Source organism: Lycium ferocissimum, chromosome 1 (assembly GCF_029784015.1).
Source record: "Lycium ferocissimum isolate CSIRO_LF1 chromosome 1, AGI_CSIRO_Lferr_CH_V1, whole genome shotgun sequence".
NCBI classification, from domain to species: domain Eukaryota; kingdom Viridiplantae; phylum Streptophyta; class Magnoliopsida; order Solanales; family Solanaceae; genus Lycium; species Lycium ferocissimum.
Genome location: NC_081342.1, coordinates 3,118,624 through 3,131,555, shown reverse-complemented (window position 1 = coordinate 3,131,555; position 12,932 = coordinate 3,118,624). Strand labels below are relative to the sequence as shown.

General features: G+C 31.8%; 1 protein-coding gene across 1 annotated transcript; it reads left to right on the top strand.

The window, feature by feature from the left end:
• Nucleotides 1-5,870: 5,870 nt before the first annotated feature.
• LOC132067901 (ethylene-responsive transcription factor ERF062) lies at nt 5,871-7,710 on the top strand. Its single transcript, XM_059461303.1, has 2 exons — nt 5,871-6,407; nt 6,794-7,710. Exons 1-2 carry the CDS (start codon nt 5,950-5,952, stop codon nt 7,560-7,562), a joined length of 1,227 nt encoding a protein of 408 aa, XP_059317286.1. The 5' UTR covers nt 5,871-5,949; the 3' UTR covers nt 7,563-7,710.
• Nucleotides 7,711-12,932: the final 5,222 nt, after the last annotated feature.

The following is a 12,932-nucleotide window of genomic DNA, read 5'->3' as shown; positions in this document are numbered from 1 at the left end:
TCGATCTCGTTAGAATACGAATCTAAGGACACCTATATTGCTATACTTATATCCAAAACCCAAAAATATACCCCGAAAAGTGACCACGGACCCACAAGGGTAAAACTGGAATTTTTTTTTTCTAACATAATAATAATAATAATAGTAATAATAATAGTTTCATTCATAACTTAAGGGTCATAAATTTTCAATTCTTAAGACTAGGATCGAACCCCTTAATTACCCCCAAATCTTAATTTCGGATTAAAATCTAACTTCCACAACTCAAATACCATGAATTTAAAGGTGTACGTACAATTCAATATATATCTAATATTTAATTTCATAAACCCAATATGCTACAGTAACCAAAATAATAAATGAGAACTTTGCAGATTCAAGATTTTTAAAGAAGATAATTGTGTAGTATAACTAAAGTTAGTCATGATAATAAAATTTGTTTCCACAACACAGAGAGTTGTTAGAAACTCCTATACATTCTCATTAATAGTGTATAATCCCACAGGCACGAAAAACGAAACAATAACATAATGAATACATGTGAGATGAAACAAACATTAAAGAGATAAAGTAATAAAGTAATTTTTCATTATTCACATTTGGTTTCCTCTATACCAGTGACTCACGAAACTAGGCTAAACCAATTCAAAAACAATGTTAAACCCTTACACATGCCAGGAACTTATTTAGTCATTGCCCATTAATCATTACGTAATGATTACAGTGAAATTCCAAGAACAAAATGTAAAGGTCACCTACCTGACGCCTCTTGATGTTTCGTAACTGCTGTGCACGAAGAAGTCTGTGGTGGTTTTCTTCTGCTATTGTGCCAACGCTTTTCTATTTATTTATTTATTTATTTATTTTTCTTCTTTGCCCAAAGTAAATGAATTATTTTTAAACCCTAGGCTTGTAAGATATATGGGTCATCAAAAGTGGGTTAAGCCCATAATTTATTTCAATATTTTCTACAATTTACTTATTCACTTAACCATATGTATAAAATATAATCCTTCCGTTAGATACCTTATTTACCAACTTATATCCTATATGTGTGAAACACATATTCCTATAAATAAATTATTCACACATGATAAATAAATAAATAAATATTCCAATGTTTCCCTGTCAATTAAATAACCGAGTCACCCATTACCGCAAGCTATAAACACTAAAATAAGACCACAGAAAGGGTGTTTTAGGAATACCAGGTCTAAAAGTGCTAAACGACCAAATGGGTCGTTACAAAAACGGCTCTATACCCAGAACTCGCCCGAAATCTTTAGTTAAGGATCAAGGAATACTTATAATTACCAGTCAACCACAATCGTTGTTGGTAACAACTACAATTAATTGTCCATAAAAAGTGAGATTTGTAAATTAAAAAATAAGAAGAATTACCTGCTACAATATAGTATTAACATGCACTGATAATGGATTTTCTTAAAATAAGTGATAGAATAAGAAAACTAATTAGTAATTATTTTAGTCAAAAGCTAACAAGTAGTTGTACCAGACAATGTTACCTGTTGTTTCTTTCTAATTTTTATTTTTATACTCATAAGTAAGTTGTCAAAAGAGCAAATATTTAATTCATTAATGTTGATTATTTTTTCTTGCCAAATTGGGATCTTGTCTTAGGGGTAAAGGCTATTATGTGTCGTTCCATGAGAAGCCAATTTCTCAAGAAGCTGCTAAATTTTCGACACCCAAAAGTACAAAGCATGAAGAATATTGCTATTTTTGAATTTCCACAACACGCCAAAAAATGTGGAGTGTTGTACAATAATTAACAAGTAAACAGAATTATCTGGAAACCACTAGTAATCATTTAGCTAAATAACTCTCAGTTGTTTTAACAAATATTAAATCCTTAAACTTCTAAAATATTCTTTCTTTCTGCGTTGCTTACTCCATATAGATATCGTAACCTTAGTTAAGAGAATAAAATCTATAGACAAATTCCATTATTATGTTTAGTTTCATATTTCATCACGATTTAGATGTCTTGCTATAACAAAAAAGATGAAGAAGACTTTAGGGAGGAAAATTTTGATCGTTAAAAGTATGTCGAATTGCTATTAATCAATTAAGACCCTAAAATATTGTCGTTATCGATCGTTATTAAAGCCCATTGTTAACAAATCCAACTGAGGGATGTTAATAGGAAAACAAGTCACAACAATTATAAAGAACGATGCACCTAACGGGGTAACCTACTAGTTATTGAAATGGGTCGAAACTTATGACGTCTCAGGTTTAAAATTTAGCGGAGGCAAAAACATTGTGATTTTTCATGTACATATTTGCCGCTACAATATAAAGAACGAAGGAAGAAAGTTGTTTCGCTAGTAAAATCAAACTTAGGGATAACATATATGACTCTCACCAATTAAAACCAAACATATAAAAAGGGGTACTCTCCTATATATCTATGTTTAAAGCTTTAATTTTCCAATATGCAATGATGGGTTTTAAGTTTGTTTACACTTTAAAGACAAGTAGTATGTAGTAGATGTCATTGAAATATTAATTTTTAAAAATTGTCCTTCAAAACATTGACATGTTAATAAAGATTAAAGCTTAGTCAGTTAATAATCGGTTGAAGCCATATATACGAAATCATGGTCATGCTGAAGCTTGATGAGAATATATAGTTAATTATGTTATTGGTGCTGGCATAGTGTCTAATATTATACCTAAGATAACATTAAAGATAGGTAAAATAAAGCTGTCCAACCAAGCAAAATCCTTATCTTCACACAAGAGAAACTGAGAAAAGAGATAATGGTAACAGAGATGGCTACATAATAAAACTTTTCTTTATTGTTTACTTTTATTATATTTATGGTGAATTTTCGACGTAATTTAAATAATTTTCGTCGTGTGATTAGAAGTTCATGGGTTCAAATTTTTAAAATACTTTTTTTTTTTTTTTGATAGACCGCTTCTCATCTAAGTCCTGTCAAAATATACTATTACCGATAGACTACGCCATCGGAATTTGTCATTGGAAAAATACGTAAAACTATGTATAAAAGATTTAATATGATCCGATTCTTCTCTATACCTTGCGTAGAGCGGGAATTTACTGCATCCAACTACCCTTCTTTCATTTTTGTTACTATTTTTTATTTTTAAAAGAAGTATTATCATCATTTGATGACAGAACTCAAGGCGTATTAAATGATTTTGTCTTTCTTTGTTTGCCTAATTTTGTCTCTGATGTGCACATGATTTTTCAGCTTACTGTTTGGTCAAGCTAATTAAGCTACTTTCCACCACTCCACGTCTGCTCTCTCCAAGAACCCCTTTAATTAATTCTTTTAAACAAATCCAAAAGCAGTGGCTATGTGTTACAAGGATGTTAACTTATTCTAATCTGTCTTGTTGTGTATATTGTGAGGTTGAGAACTGAGAAAGGAATAAAGGAAAAAAAAGGAGTATTTTGATAATAAAAGTTAAATGAAAACCTAAGAAAGGGAAAAGCAACTTTAAAGAAAACATGGCTTCCTGTCTGCTGCTCTTTGTTTATGACATATATATTATTAACTCATTTCTCCTAATCCCAAGCAAAAACTTCTATAATTGGGCAATACCATGTGCCTCTTCCTTTGAAATAACATTCTTTTTTTGGTTTCTCCCGACTTTTGTTATCTGTATTAGGATCCGACTAATTCAGATTCATGTTGCACAATTAATTAGAAAATGCAACCTATCAGAATATTTTCATACGTACATGACTCGAATTAGGACCTTGATTAAGAGTTGATGGATTCTATCCCTCCCACCGTGTTTTAAAATAACATTTAGTGGCGATGAACCTGGCCAGAGCAAATTAAACTACCCAAAAGAAGAAGGAAAGCTTTCTTTTTTCAGAATAACTTGAGGTGATAAAAGTAAGTTGAAGAGCATTTGAATCTCTCTCTCTCTCTCTCTCTCTCTCACACACACACACACACATGATTTTGGTTTTCCTTTTTCACTGGTTAAGTTTGGCTTATTTTAGTAAAATGGAATCGGGATAAATTCACTTTTTGAAATAGAATTCAATTTATGTGACAGTGTTTAACTGAACACGGGATTTAAAAAAGAAAGAAAGACTTTTAAAACTCATGATCTACTATAAATCATAATTAAATATTTGTGTGGCTGTAAATTATATCATTAAAGTAAATAAAAATTATAAAGTTAAATCATTTCTCAATAAAAAAAAAATATAAATAATCTTTTCAAGATAGATTAAAAGAAAAACTATAATACATAAATTGTGACGAGAAGAGTAACTAAATGCTAACAGTTTACTTTTGGAACAATAGGAGTTAGTAGGGAGGTATCTTATGAATGAAAACAAATTAAATAACATGCACTACCAATAGTATGACTGACTACTAATCATTTGGAGCTAAAATATTTAATTTAGGTATATGGAATATGGTTTCTCAAAAGGGTATGAATATGATAACCCCTATATATAATTCTATAACTTCTTCTTTTTTCTTATTTGGACTGAAATTTGACGAGTTGGTAATAGTGTCTCAATGCTATTCCCAAAAGCCAAGGAGAGAAATATTGTCCAAGTTTAAGCTATAGATTTCCTTAATTAATAATATTATTCTGTAAAGACAGCCATGATTTCCTCCTTCCAATTAACAAAAACTTATTAAACCTCATCCTCTCTTTTCTTAAAAATGCTCTTTTGGGCCATTATTACAATGATGATAATATTAATTAACCGTTAATATAATTTAACATGAAGTTTTGATGGAAAAGTACCTACATATAATTGGGAGATGATGATTAGGCAGGTTAATTAATCTTTCGGTTAACGTACATAACTATATATGAGTCAAATAAACTAGAGAATATATATGCCTAATCGTTGCTTATTAGTTACTAATTATAACTTACTATAAGCTAAACTAATACTTACTTTGTTAAAAAGAGAATGTGAAGATGCCATTTTCATACTCAAAAAAGAAAAGTGAAAAAGAGAAATTGGTCATGTGCTTGTTAATGAAAATCACATGATCATTTGCTAATAAAACCAAGAAATAAATGCCAAAACAATAAAGTAAATTAAAGCAAAGGGTTTTTGAGGTTTTTTTTTTTTTTTTTTTTTTTTTTTTTGCAGTCACTATCATGGAAGAATATGCATCCCTCCTGTTAAACCTTAGAAAACAGGTAACAATACAACTCATGAGCTGGCACATTTGGATTGGTTTACAGAAAGAATATGTGAAAATGGGATGCACGAATGATGTCTGTAAGAGTTCTATCAAGGCAAATGTAGCAGATCCAGATTTTAAAAGTATAAATTATGAAATTGTCGTGATTTTTTTTTAAAAAAAAAGAATAATAAAAGAGGAAAGATGGTCATAGTTTTTTCTTTCTTTAGGCATCTGAATTTACTGGTTAGACTAATTTTAATTCGCACCGCTTAGGATATCCTAGAAATCGACCGGTCCGATTATTGTTAATTTGCATCGTATAGGGCCCAATAAAGAAGAAATGCTTCTTACTAGGGCGTTTCTTCATTTCCGGGGTCCAAAACCCATCAATCTGGCTAATTTGAATTCACACCGCCTATGAAATCCACCACAATGACTAATCCGATCCAAATTTGCATAATGTAGAGGCCACTAAAACAAAAGCGCTTCCTACTGGGAGTTACTTTATTTTTAGAGCTTGAAACTAAAACCTCTGAGTAAGGGTGCGTGTCGGCGGGTCCCAACCATCCCATGACACCCCTTATTGATGGTCCTATTTTTCTTTTATTGACCCTTTAAAGTGCCTGTTTTAGTAACATATGGTAATATAATATAATCTTGCTTGGGTCTTAATATATATGCCATAGTGCCTACATTTTGTATCATTTAATTCTATTCTTCATCATCTCTTCTCTTTTTCCCAATACCAAGCTAGACACACACCTTTATTGGATTTCTCATGGAGAATCAGTCTCCCAAATCAGAATCCTTCATGCAAAAAGAATTGCCAACTTGTTATAAACAAGTGCCCATAGAATCATTATCAAGATTTTTCAAGGATCCTCACATATTGAATCATGAGAGTTCTATAAGTGATGGTTCCGACATGAAATCAAATTCTTCAATAAAACTCTCAGAGTTTCTTCCACTTAATTTCCATCAAAATGAATCATCATCATCATTATCATTATCTTCTTCTAGTTCTCAACACCATCAAGATCAAGGGAATAACAATATTATCCCTTTAAATAATTTTCTTGATTCCTTTCATCATCAAGTTCTTGATCACCAAACGTGTTCTTCGTCACCAAATTCACTATCAAGTAATTACCCAACTTTAGGGCTGTTCTTGCAAGAGCCTTCCATTTTAGAGATTTCAAAAAGGGCAGCTGAATCACTAAGCAACAAGAGCCACAAGTATGACACTAATTCTTCTTTGTTTATAGCTAGCCATCTTAGTTTTTCACTAATTTCTCCTTTATTCCCCATATTTTCGTTGTAAGATATAATAATATATTGGAGTATATAATAGTATCAAATTGAGTTTAGTACCTGTTTAGACTTTCTGGGATCAGGTGGCGGAGTCAGTAATTTTAGCAACGGGATTCAGAACAAGCTAGAATGCCACACTTTTCACTTGTCAATAGGATTCAAAAATGTATAAATACAATTTTTGAGCGAAGGAGATTCAGTTATACCCCTTCCCAATATACAATCATTTTGACAAAAGAAGAATTTACACATGTGAAATTACGATATATCTTTAAGCTCTGAAAATGTTCGTTTTTTTAATGTTTTGCCAGGTCATCCGCCGCTTTATTCCCTATGTCTTCACTAGGCCATGAGAGCCAAATTCATAATCAGGAGGCTGAAGCTACAAATACAACAAATTGGCTGAAAATGAATCATACCTTGACAAATTGTACTAGCACAAAAGGTTTTAGTGACTATTGGCTTAGCACTACAAAAACTCAGCCAATGAAATTCACAGGATCAAGAAAATCATCACTTCATTGTCATCAAGGTAGCCAAAAGTCGTCGTCTTCTTTTTCTTCTCCTTCTTCTGTGATCGCGTCCCAAGGAAAGCTTTTTCGAGGAGTAAGGCAAAGGCATTGGGGTAAATGGGTAGCAGAAATAAGGCTACCAAGAAATAGGACAAGGGTTTGGTTAGGGACATTTGATACTGCTGAAGATGCTGCTTTTGCTTATGATACTGCTGCTTATATGTTAAGAGGTGATTATGCACACCTGAATTTCCCGCACTTGAAGAATCAACTCAAGGCTAATTCCATGAATGGGAACACAGCATCCCTCCTCGAGGCGAAAATTCGAGCAACTTCAGCACAATCAAAGAAGGGTAATATTATTGATCGTGACGAAATATCTCCAAAAGGGCTATTGGATGAAAAATCAACGATCAAGAACGCGATAACTCAGAATCAAGAAATGGAAAATAATTCTGAGAAAATGAAGAATAATCAAGAAAACATTGATGGAGTTCAATTGAGTAGAATGCCATCTTTGGACATGGACATGATTTGGGATGCACTTCTAATTTCTGATTCGTCATGACCATCAATTGATGCATTTTTTTTTATTTCAAGATCTGGAGCATACACATAGTTGTTTTTTGAAAAAAAAAAAAAAAAATTCAATGCCACTTTTGGGAAGATCATGTAGTGACATTTGTTGACTTATATTATATTAATTTGTTGTTTAAGTGGGTGTTCATTATTTTCTTAATCGTGTAATTCTTTTTGTGTTTTGTTTTAATGACCATACGTTTGTTTTGTTTTTGATTTATTAGTTTGGTGCTTTTGTTAGTTATTTGTTGGTTGTAAAAGAAATATTCAAGTCTACGAGGAAAGCTGGATGCTTTTTTAAGAAATGATGAGTTGATTTGATGTTCTTGATAGAATATTGAACTTTTTTGGAGGTTATGTTAGGGACTCTGCAAAATCTATCGGGTCAGGAGTTCATTTTACGTAATGTTTAGTTGTCCCATTAGGGAATTTGTGACTTCCTTTTTTCCTGCACAGATTTGTAACTTTCTTCAATATATTTATGATTGTTTTGAAACTATACTACTCCATTAAATTGGGGCGAAGAAGAGTCCGTGTGATTTACAGGTCATGGGTTCGAGTCATGGAATTAGAGCCACTGATAGTCATTGATGCTTGTTTGAGGGTAAGCTGCCCATATTATACCCCTTTGAAATGCGGTCCTTCCTCAAATTCTACGGGAGTATAACAGGATGCTTCATGCAATGAGTTGCCTTTTAATTTTAATTTTTTTTCTTATTGGAGTGAAGGAAAAAAGAGAAAAAGAGAGTCGGTGAGAATCATACCCACACTTATTTTGTTAAAGACTTCCGCCAATATCATAAGACTATAAGCCTTGATTCTATATGAATTTGTTTGTGATTTTCTATGCTAATTATAAAGAATTTTGTTGATAACTACATATGTTACACCACATAGAAAAGGTATTAAAACAATATTACACCATGTAGGAAAAACTGTAAAATTTGTAGAACTTCCTTCACTACATTGGGATGGGATGGGAATCGATAATGATTACAATTTTGATTCTCTTTTAGTTTAATTAGATGATAGAAAGAAACTTATGTGGAAATGGGTTATCTATTTTATTGTTACTATGTTCTTAGAAGTGGTTCTTGTCAAGTCTTTTAGAAAAAGCTTCACAAAGACATACCATTCTGAAGATAGATCTTGTTAATTAAAGTGTCAAAATTTCGTTATATTAATTTCACATAAAATATTTTTTTTCCCTCTAGCTTAGATTATAGATAAATATCATTGTTATTTCTACGATGTTCTATACACCTCTTAACTTTTCAAGTTAACAAGCCAGGAATAACAAATGTATATTAGGGGTTGTTAATTAGAAATAGTACAGAAGATTGGTTTGTCGGCTTTATGAAAGGCATGCCCAATGTTACAAATAACTTAACTGAATTGCTAGTTATTATGAAAGGCATCCTCTATGTTAAGATTTTAGTAATTCCTCCTGCGTTTGCAAATGAAATAATCTGCACATACATTCTAGAAACTACTTATGAACGATTAGTACCGACCTGTAATAATAATCAGGTGGATGGCTTTCCAGAACCAAGGGGAGCTAATGCTCCTGTATGCTTGTAATTTTGTTGTTATCTGTATATATAGCAGCAGTATCCTTTCAACTAAAACAAAACAAATGTATATCTTTGTGCATGTTTATCTTGCCGTAAATAATTACAGGCATTGAAGCTATCGCGAGATTGTAATAAGAAAACTATTGGACATGCCCATCATTCGCTCTTTACTGATATAATAGAAGAAAATAAGGTAAAAGCAAGAGTGAAACTACAAACAACTTATTATTCTATTCGGCGAAATTAGCCTAGCTAACTCTATTATTTCGTAATTGTGTGAATCCTCTCGCACAATTTCAAACGATATGTATCCAGGTCCGACTCAAACCTTCTAAAGAGGAAGTTTCTATCCATTGAGCACTCTTAGCTAAATTTTGAGCAGTCTTAGCGAAACTTTAGGCTTTGTCACTGGCTCACTGCACTTATTGTTGACTTTGCTTAACTTTTTTTTTTTTTTTTTTTTTTTTTTGCTTCAATTTAAGAGCCCGTTTGGATTGGCTTATAAGTTGCTTATAAGCTGTTTTTAGCTTTTTTGAGTGTTTGGCTGGCCAGCTTAAAGTCATTTTATGCATAAAATAAGTCTAAAAAAATAATTGGTAAGATTTTGACTTAGCTTAAAAAAATCAGTTTATAAGTTGAAAACAGCTTATAAGCCAAAAAAATAAGTTAGCCTACCCCAACTTTTTTTTTGGCTTATAAGCTGCTTATTTTAAGCCCATCCAAAGAGGCTCTAAGACTAGAAATAACAACTATAAGAAGAAGGGATGTCTTTGTTTGTTTATTTTTTGTAATAAGGGAAATAGAAATACTTAGTCAAAATATTTTAAAAGGCAAATTTCTAGGCCCGGTTGCTAAAAGAGGGGAAAGACTTCATGCGTTGAAAGAGAAAATTTAAAAGTGTTTTTATTAGGATTGTCATGATTCACGATATTCCAACGTATAATTATAACTTGTTCATCATCACAGTGTGCTAAGTTCGTCGACTTTGGGATTTTTACTCATTTTAATAAAAATATAAAATATCAAAAGTCAAATGCTTCTTGTTTTCTCAACCCCTCTCAAGGGGTTGACTTTTTTTCATTTTATAATGAAAGGAAAGTCCCATGCTTCTTTGTTTGTCCATATTAAGTGACTTTATAAAAAAAAAAAAAAAAAATCTTTAACAAAAAATGTCTCTTCTTATCTTTCCTTGGTAGAATCACAAAAATACTTATGAGGCGAAATCCTAATTTCGAATTAAATACATATCATTTGATTGAATGGCTCTTACTTACAGTACTATAGACTATAGTATAATCTTTTTTTCTTCGTTTGAGTGTGGGAGGGGAGAAAATGAACCAATTTCACAAGTTTAATTTTGACAATTTCCTTATGTGATTTCCAAAACTTGCTCGTTTAATTTGGATAATATTGTTGAAGTTGAAAAAACCAAGCGTTTGAGTTTGAAGTTAAACGAGTATAAATTACAATTCCTCTGATACTTTGTCACCAAATTTTAATTGTACAAATGCACATGTAATCTTCATCGTCTTCTTGAAAAACAGTTAAAAAGAAGTATTAATAAACCAAGCACTATTAAGATTAAAGAAGAAACGACCTGAAATTATATTAATCACGCGCATTTTTTTTTTTAAAGTAGTAGTATGGCAAATGACCATTATAATTTAGCAGTTGACAACTTGAACCTTGTTCGTTTAAACTAATTTTCGTTGACCTAACTAAAGTCTTTCTTCTGCATGTAGCAGTCCTTAGCTAGTTAGCTCTGACAATGTATACATACTTGTTGCTAAACTAATTATGAAAAAGTCTTTAATCAGGGGCAATTCAGTGCATGAAACATCTAAAATTCACGTCACGGGTTCGAAAAGAGTTGCGCTCCAACAGTGTGATAATGGTGGAGCGGAAAATGAGCGACTTGGATTGAATTTGGTCGGATCAAAATGAGGTGAATTAATAACTGAATTATTACCCAACCCTGCTCAATAGTTACTTGAGATGAGGGGCTAAACAATGGGTCATTGTCTACCGCCCAACTCTTTTCAAGTTTTCTTTTTTTGTATAATTTGTTTAATGACCAAATATGATTTTTATTTCTTTATTATGTGAATATAACATATCAAACAAATTAGACGTTTAAAATATCTTAACAAGGTTTTTAATGTGCCAATTTGGGCTACCGACTTAGCCAAATCAACACAACTTGTTAAAAAATAAGCGGGTTATTAACCCCTCTAAATTTGGGGGTTCATATTTGTATATGCTAATTGTGCAACCGCTCGAGATTGGCAGCCTACCATGACTCGATCGATGATCTATAAGTTACACTGAAACAACTTTAAGAAAAGTCTTTAATTATCCAAATAAAATACTCCATAATTGATATTGAGATAAAACTTTAATAAAATACTCCAAATAAAATGTCGAAATGTTGCTTATATAAGCAAATGACATCAACTTCAATAGTTACTATAAACTGAAATAGGATTGGTTGGTCGGTTGTTTTTTAACATTAAATTTACTAAAATTCCTTATTACGATGATATCACGATGGAAAAGCCATTTTTTCAAAAAGGATGTATAACTTTAGTTAAGGGTCAAATTTATAGGTAATATTTTCTTTATATTTATTCATCGTTTGCCTTGTTTATCAAGAGTGGCTGTCCTTTTCCCTTTTTTTTTGGCTAGTCTTAGTAGGCGTTTGGCCAACCCATGGTTTCAAACTAGCGTTTGGATATACGTTTGGAACCATGGTTTGAAACCATGGTTTCAACTTTTTAGAATATAAAATTTAATCCATAAGTTTATATTTTGTAAAAAAAGATCCATAAGTTGGTAGATATTTTTAACAATTACCCCCATCAATCATTTACCAATCTCATTAACTTCCACCAACCTTTATTTATGTCTACCAACCTTTAATTTATGTGGGAAGATTATATTAAAGAGTAGTTACATTACTATTCATGTTAAATTTTCATTTTTATTGAACTAAAGTTTGATTAATTGATGTTGCATTTTTTAGAAAGGCCTTCTAGTAGTGTACTAATTTTGTTATAAACTATGATTTGCTCATTTGGTAAGATTATATAAGAATTGAGAATGTTTTGATAATTTTCACAATTTGTAAGTTTTATGTCTATAAGAAAAAATACAATTTAAAATGTTCAAATTGTATGTTCAAACATGGTTTGAAACATGGTTTGGTTTGAAACCATGTCCAAACGGGGCCTTATAATGATCAGGTCATTGTTAGATGAAATGAGAAATTTTGTCTATTTCTTAAAACTAGACAAAAGTTTGATAAATCCTAAATGATCAACATGGGGGCAATTTGCACGATTGTCCTTATTCGGGGGTGGTCTTTAATTTTTGCCCTTCGCTAAAAATCTCTTGGTCCGGAGTTCGAACCCTGTTTAGTCAAAAATTTAAAAAAATTCGCAAAATAGAGTTTGAATCACAAGACAGAGTTCGAACGACTGCAAAACTCTGCCTTAAGGCCTAATTTTGCTACGAAACTCTGCTTTGCGAATTTTTTTTTTGATTGAACCAGAGTTTGAACCTCAAACCTCATGGTATTAGGCGAAGGACAAAATTTGAAGTCCAGCAATTTGAGGGCCAAAAATAAAAGACCAGTGCCGTTGAAGGTCAATCCGCACAAAAAAATGTCAACATGGTCATACTTAACCAAAGGTCTCAATTTTGAGTCCACCCCTTAATAGGCCTATATACGCAAATTTTTTTTGCACGGATTGTCCTTCAAACGGACAGGTCTTTAATTTTTGTCC

Coding starts and splice junctions, on each gene's coding strand:
- LOC132067901 (XM_059461303.1), top strand. CDS start 5,950: ATGGAGAATCAGTCTCCCAAATCAGAATCCTTCATGCAAAAAGAATTG. Junction 6,408..6,793: donor CTAAGCAACAAGAGCCACAA/GTATGACACTAA, acceptor ATGTTTTGCCAG/GTCATCCGCCGCTTTATTCC.